Source organism: Ursus maritimus, unplaced genomic scaffold (genome assembly GCF_017311325.1).
Source record: "Ursus maritimus isolate PB19 unplaced genomic scaffold, ASM1731132v1 scaffold_10, whole genome shotgun sequence".
In the NCBI taxonomy this organism is placed as follows: domain Eukaryota; kingdom Metazoa; phylum Chordata; class Mammalia; order Carnivora; family Ursidae; genus Ursus; species Ursus maritimus.
Genome location: NW_024423344.1, coordinates 50,587,799 through 50,595,286, shown reverse-complemented (window position 1 = coordinate 50,595,286; position 7,488 = coordinate 50,587,799). Strand labels below are relative to the sequence as shown.

Below are 7,488 nucleotides of genomic sequence, written 5' to 3'. Positions count from 1 at the left end.
ACTGAAACTGGCTACCCATCCTATCACTTGGTAAAGAGCTCCACCCATGCAGACCTTAAGATCAACTTCAATACCTCCCTCTTTGGGTAGAGAAAGATAACCAATGACACCAAATACTTAGAATATTCCTTTTAAATAGAAAGCTGAGCCTAAAAGTAGAGGGAAAGAGAACTGAGAAAACAATATGGAGAACTGATTAAAAATCCAAGACAATCATAATTGGTATCAGCTGAGAGAAAAAGTTACATTCACAAAAAAATAAGATTTTAAAAAAAGTTTCTTATTGGAAAATGAAACTTTTAGCTGAACCAAAAAATTCAATGAGTTAGAAAGATCACATTGAAGAAGTGTCCCGAAATGCAAAACAAAGACACAGATTTACAATGGAAGACAGATAAAAAAATTAAATGATTGCACCAGGTGGGCCTACATCTGATTATTACAAGTTCTAAAACACACACACACACACACACACACACACACACACGAAGAGGTGGCTATTTAAAGGGGGGGGGGCAGAAAATTTTGAGAATTGCAGGCAGGCCATTGAATTCTAAAGTGAGAATAACCACAAATGTCCAGTACGACAAATAGAGAGGCCCATACCAAGGTACAACATGGCATTTTAGAAAACTAGGGATAAAGAACACTAAAAAGTCAAGAAGCATTAGGTATCCAAATCACAGTGCACTGTAATATCTAAAACATAATAAAAATTAGAACAAAATGGAACAATGCCTTCAAACATGAGAGAAAGTGACTTAGGCTTATTATACCCAGCCCAACTATGAATCTTTCATGAGGCTAGAATAAAGACATTTTTAAATAAGTAGGATTTCACAGTGTTCTTCTCATACATATGCCCTTTCCCAGAAAACTATTGGAGGCTGTCCCCACCTACTAGAATAAATGAAATATGAAGACAAAGAATTTTAAAAATGGGAGGTCCTACATAAGCAAGAAGCCTAAGAAATTCCTAATAACACAGCACTGTGCATGCAGCCTAAGAAGCAAACAGTGAAGACTGGAGCAATGGGCTTAAAAGTTCCAGAAGGGATGGCACTACAAAATTAATTTTTAAAAACAGATTTGGGAGACTGTCATATGTATGCCCTTATCAAGGAATTTATGGCTCCAGTAGCGTATCTGAAAAATTATTAATAGGGATTAAAGAAATTGAAGGGGGAATAACACGAAGTCCACCATAATGATAACAACCTGAGTGCTTCAAAGGAAGTATTACAACTATCTAGGAAAAAAAAAAACCAAAACCAAAAAACCTCACAGTTATTCTCAAGTAAACGTTCGGTTCTAAAGTCATCCTGATACCACAAAACCAGATAAGGCAAAATATATACATATATTACACATACCTGTCACTGAGAAGGAATACGTGGCAATTTTCAGACGTGATTTAAGAGCCTCAATCACCACAAGTTCTACTTTAACGAGAGCTAAAACGTCAGCACTGATAACACAATCGATCAATCTTCGGTCGAACTGAAGTGCTTGATTCACCAGCACCTGCTAGGGTCACGTCAGTCAGCTACTGCAAAGCAAACTTACCACCACTAAGCCATTAAAAGGACACATGAAGTCAAATTTGAGTTCTGGAATCGTCCTACAGCAGGCTCTCCCCGTCCCTCCACACTTAGAGCTGGATTCTATTCCGGTGTCTCACTGCAGGGTTTCGAAGAACCCAGCACATACTTCACTCCGTGTGCCTCTAGAAAACACTGTGGTTTTCAATTAGCATCGTCAGAAAGTGAAGCACCCTCTGGTCTTTTCACTGAAAATCAATTTCGGAAACCCCCCAGCTCAGGTGGTCTAATTTAGCTGTGCCATATGTACGGTACAAGGTGCTCGGCAGCTTTGATGGGGAATTGGCAGGGATCTTAGCCAGCCGTCCAGGGTCTCGCGGTTACACTCGAAAGATGAAGACCTCGTTCATTACATTTCCCTTAATTTGTACACACCACCCTTATCCCCTTATATAATTACGAACTTTTCTCCTGCCCTTTCCCATTGGGCAAGTTCACAATCTCTGCCACATCCCTTTTACATAAGTTTCAATATTCTTCTAACTGCCGCTCCACTAACATCAAGGCCCTACAGGGCTGTATTTTATGTTAGCTGGCACATTATCATCTTGACATTTTCTGAATATAGACTTGTCTTCCTGATTGAGGTGTGCAAGACCTGACTTTCCCCGGTGCTACCCTATCTGCAGAAAGCTGGGCTTTTCCACCTGCTTTCATCAAGACCATTTTGCTTTCAAATGGTGTAAAATGGAGTTTTTCTAACTGTGACCATAACGCACAAATACATCTATTTCAAGCCAGGGCCACACACATGTAAAACGAAATAAACTGACTCTATGATATACTAATGGTCATAACCAAGCTCGGGAAAAATATCAGTGGTGTAAACACTTCCGAATCTGTATAAACAATCCGAACTGTGGTTTTAACCTTTCAGTAAATAACTGGAGGAGCTTTTGTAAGTCATTTCACCTCGGAGCTTCAGTCCCCCGGTCATGAAACAGGGGAGCGGAAATAGGTCATGGAAAGGTGTGGTATGCAGTTAACAACTTACTGCTCCACTTGCCACTTCACACCAATCGGACTTCTTGTCCTGATACCCTGGTGCTTCCCAGCCTGGTGACACGAGGGGCAGTGATCCTGAAAACGTCCTTCCATACACAAGGGCAAATCAGCCAGTCACATGTTCCAGGTATGCATCAGAATTGCAATCCTTGGAGCTTATTTGCTCCTGATATTCAGAGAGAGTCCCCCTTGTACTTTCTAGCCTATGGTCTTCTGGAGAGCTAAGGCTGTCAAGTTAGTAGCGATCACTGAAAAATCCATATAGCAGGATGTGAAGTGTACTATGGGATTATAACAATTGGACTTTATTAAGGTTCCAGGGGGCGCCTGGGGGGCTCAGTCGGTTAAGTGCCCGACTCTTGATTTTGGCTCAGGTCATGACCTCAGGGTTGTGGGATCAAGCCCTGCATGGGGCTCCATGCTCAGTGGGAAGTCTGGACTCTCCCTCTGCCTCTCCCTGCTCATGTGCGTGCACGCTCTAAAATAAATCTTAAAAAAAAAAAAAAAATTAAGATCCTGGAACCACAACCTAATTTCCTGAGACATTTACTTCTAGCAGCCTTGTGCTAAGATTAAAGAAAAATTATATAATTTAAATTCAACTGAGATAAATATTTGAAGAAATGAGACAACTGTTTTGTTTCAAAGACTTTCATCAAAATGAAAAGCAGAGCACACTGTCCTTCGCACAAAGTTTTGGATTTTCTGTAAACAGAAGATACTTAAAGTTTAAATAATTGTTTGGAAAAAAGACCTAAGAGACCTGATCGATTGTTCATCAACTAATGAACTATCACCAAGCAAATACTGATTCTACAAGTCATTGTTTTCCTTCTACACATAATTCTTGAGCCAAGGGTTGTCCAGGTTGTTAATAAAAGGTGAAGAGTTACAGTCCAAGGTTTTATTAGGGGAAAAAAATATGAAAGGACTTCTAAAATGTTCAAAGTTTAATCTACATTTGTGAACTTTCTTTCCTGAGGATAAGACATCTTAGCAGGGAGTACTATTCTAAATTATCAAATGTCAATTTTGTTTAACCCATTAGGATGAAATCATGATAAAAATGCATGAAAAATCATAGGGGAGACAGTTAACAGTAAGCTGGACCTTTATAAATACGGTTACTTTAAGAATGATGCAACCGTTACAGGGAGACAAAGATATCCAAGATACGGTCAGTGAAAGGTAAGAAAAACTGATGTGTATATATTTGCATGACGATTTGAATAATTATGTTTTTATCTTGAAGGATCTAGAGAATGTTAACGGTTAAAATCTGAATCATGGTAGTGAATGGAGGACCAGAGAGAAGACTCCTGTGACTTCATACATTGGGGGTGGGGGGGGGTTCTTTCACAGGGCAAATGTAAAACTATTTAACTATTTTTAAGTTTTTTTTTTTTAAATAATCAGACACATATTATCCACTACAATTGTTTCTGAATAGGGTGAAATAAAAATAAGTTGCCTCCCTGCAAACACATTAGGCAAACCAAATGAAAAACACCCTATTTGCGAGACTACAGGACATGGACGTAGACAGTTTGCAGCGGTGAAGGAACATCAGAGATCCTTGCAAGCATTAACAAGTGCGTTAAACTTGGAGAATTAGACCTATTATTTGTTCATCAATACGCCAAAATATTGCAATACAAAAATATTTTCACGTATAAGGTGCCAGGACAAAGTTTTCTGTAAATCAGGTGACCTTAACATTTTGTTAATTACATCCCACCTGAGGGTAATGATCCCTCCCTTTTTCCACATGGGAATCTAATCCTAAATTTGTTTTGAGAAAGACGCCACAAAACAGTGTGCCACGTGTCTGTAGAAACAGCTGTAGGGTGTCAAGGCACTGATTTACGTACTTCCCTAAACACAGGAGTAAGATTAGTACCTGCTATACTTCCCATTCACTTCAAACCATGTGAAATGCGAACAGTAATCCCACTAAGCAGGTCGCTTTTCTCCCCAAAGTTAGTCCAGTACGATTTTGACAAAAAATAAACTACAAAAAGCCTACATATCAAAATTCTAGCAGTAGTCGGACGATAACTAAATAGGGAGAAGTCCATTCAATGGAAGAAAATATGACAATTAGCTATGTATGTACCACCCCAATTGAATACACTTCCAAAATAGTAAGTATATCGTAATAGATTTTAAAATGCTAACGTTTTTCATGTTTAGGATTGATAACAAACAAGTTTCCTTCTACCATTTAAGTACGTATCTCCAAAAAAGGCCAGTGGGCACTAAATCAAGGTAACATAATTTGAAAATAGCATAAGGGCTTGTAGTTATTATAACCTAAGAAAGACCACTATGAGAGCATTTTCTAGTACCGTGTTTAGGCTGCAACTCCGTTTACAACGCAGCCTGGGCCTCACAAAAACAAAGGTGTCATTTCTAAAGAATGGCTTAAAGCTCCCCAGAGTGGGGAGTTGTTTTGATCTTTACAACTTGAGCTACCAGCACTGCCCATAGGTAGAGTACTGAGGAGGAGGAGGAGGCGGCTTTCTTGCAGCTCCATACATTTGGATGCTCGGAATCAACCCAATAAATGTACCTTACAGTCCGAGCTCTCACTGAGAGTATAAGGGTACACAGGTCTCAACAGAAAACCAGTAAGGTTCTCCATCTCCCATTCCCCCTGTGTGATCATAAAACACGACCACAGAGAAAGTGAGGAAAACCCAGCTTGCAAAAACAGGAAGGGTCCTAAGTAGAAGGACCCAAGATAAAAGAAGGACGACACTGTTCTTCATGCCCCAGCTACGGAAAGGTGAATGCTGTTCATTTTCCCCTGCAGGAACTTAAGTTTGACCTTCTCTGGGGCTTCTACTCATCTTACCGTGTCCCACAACCTCTCTGATGGAGGAAAGCACACGAACCAACCGGAAGAAGTCAGTCATGAAAGGACTTACTTCATCAGAAAGCAGTATGAAAAATAAGGCAATTAGACAACCCCTCCAAAGTTACTCATTAATGGAAAGTAGAAAGAGCTAGGCAGATTTCAAATGAAAAGATGCTGCCAGCCACAAGTTTTCTGATAACCAACTTACGGTTTCTAAAAACAAAAAGTTTCTTGAATCTCGCTTTTCTTCAATCAACGGTTCGATTTTAAAAATTAAAGATCCTTGGTTTCTAAGTAACAGCGTGCTTTCAAGCTGCCCTCTCCATTCCCGGAAAAAGCCCTCATCTTTGACACCATTACTGACAAGGAAAGCCAGTGAGGGCAGCATATTTCAAAAAGCAAGTCAGTCTTTGAAAGGAGAAGCTATCAACGCAAAATGCAGCGAACGAGGACAGGGGACTGCACAACTCAAACAGCAAGCACGAATCTCTAAGGAGAGATCCATCACTAAGCGGCTTGGGGTGCCACGGGAGGAGACAACACGCAAATCCTGTTCGTTTGGGAGGAAAGACCAGGAACAGTCGCAGACTGAAGCCAACCCCCCCTACCCAGCCCCCGCTACTCCCAAAAATGACGGGGGGGAAAGCAGGACTGAGTAACAAAAAGATGGCACGGATTTCTCAGTTAATGCTAACAGGGAGCTTGGGACCGAATCATCAGCCGAGAGCATTAGACCGGGAGGTGGAGGGGACCAATTCCTCCCCAGCTGGGTCAGCCTGAGCTATGAGAAACAGGTTTCCGCCCCCATGAAAAGCCTCCGCTCCTCTCCCAGCTGGGCACCTGCCAGGCCACCACATCCGGGGGCAATGGCGAAGTTCCCCTCGCGCTCCCTGCCCTCGCCCTCCCCGCAGTCCCGGGGCCTCAGAGGCCAGGGTCCCTGGGGAGGGAGCGGAGCTCGGCAATACCAGGTGTAGTCGTCCTCGTCCCGCCAGGCTGCTACGCTCTCCAGGTCCAGCGGCTCCACCTCATCCAACAGCGTGGGGGGCGGCGAGGGCGGCGCGGCAGCTCCCCCCGGCGGCGTCCCCGCGCCCCCTGGCTCCGGCCCGCCGCCGCCCGCGCCGAAGAAGCCAGCCGCCGGCTTGAAGTAGACGAAGGGCGCCTCGGGGGGCTGCGCCAGGCTGCAGAGCAGGGAGGGCGCCGGGCTGGGCAGGCAGTAGGTCCCCGAGAACGCGGGGCTGGAGGCGCCGCTGCCGCCGCCCCCGGCGCCCAACGCCAGCCCGAGCCCCAGGCTCCCCGAGGCGGCGGCGGCCGGGGGGCTCCGCGGACCCAACGGGCTGCAGGCCCCGGCGGGGGGCGGCGCGGCGGGTGGCGGCGGCGGCAGCAGCAGCAGGTGCGGGGCGGTGGCCGCGCTGGCGGCCCGGCTCCGCAGCTGCTCGTTCTGCTTCTCCAGCTTGCGCACTAGCTCCTGCAGCTTCTTCACCTCCAGCTCCGCGTTCACCACCGGCCCGGAGCCCGCTCCGGAGCCGCCCCCTGCCGAGGCGCATTTCACCTGCTCCGCCATCATCGTGGGCCCCGAAGGCGCCGCGGCCGCCGGGGGGTGCGCGCCGCCGCGACTGCTCCTCGGGCCGCGGGGAGGCTACGGCTCCTTCCCTGCCTCCCGGGCCCGGGGCGCCGACCACGCTGGGGCAGAGGCCGAGCCGGCTGTTCGCATCAGCACCGGGCCCCAGCCTCCGGCCGAGGCAGCCGCCGCCAAACAGCTCTGCACATGCTCAGAGCGTCCCTCCAGTCCCCTGGGCTCCGCGGCGGCTCCGGGTTTTAGCCGCGGCCCCGGGGCGGGGCGGGGCGCGAACGCCTCGTGGGCGGGGCCGGTGGAGGACCTGCCGAGGGGGAAAAGAGGCGCGAGGGAGGGAGGGGCAGGCAGCGGGGGCGGGGGCCCCAGGACCCCCGCCCCCGCTACCTAACCCTAGGTGCCTGATTGGACCTGGCCTGAACTTTCCCGCCGCAGGCACTTCCGCAGCTGTG

At 46.4% G+C, this 7,488-nt stretch overlaps 1 protein-coding gene across 1 annotated transcript in view; it reads right to left on the bottom strand.

Annotated features, from left to right (window-relative positions):
* SLAIN1 (SLAIN motif family member 1) overlaps window positions 1-7,045 on the bottom strand; it is a 56,483-nt gene extending 49,438 nt beyond the window's left edge. The window contains exon 1 of the mRNA XM_008686662.2: window positions 6,432-7,045. Coding sequence (XP_008684884.2) covers window positions 6,432-7,030 — 599 coding nt within the window. The 5' untranslated portion in view covers window positions 7,031-7,045. The remainder of the gene's footprint in view (window positions 1-6,431) is intronic.
* Between the last annotated feature and the right edge of the window lie 443 nt (window positions 7,046-7,488).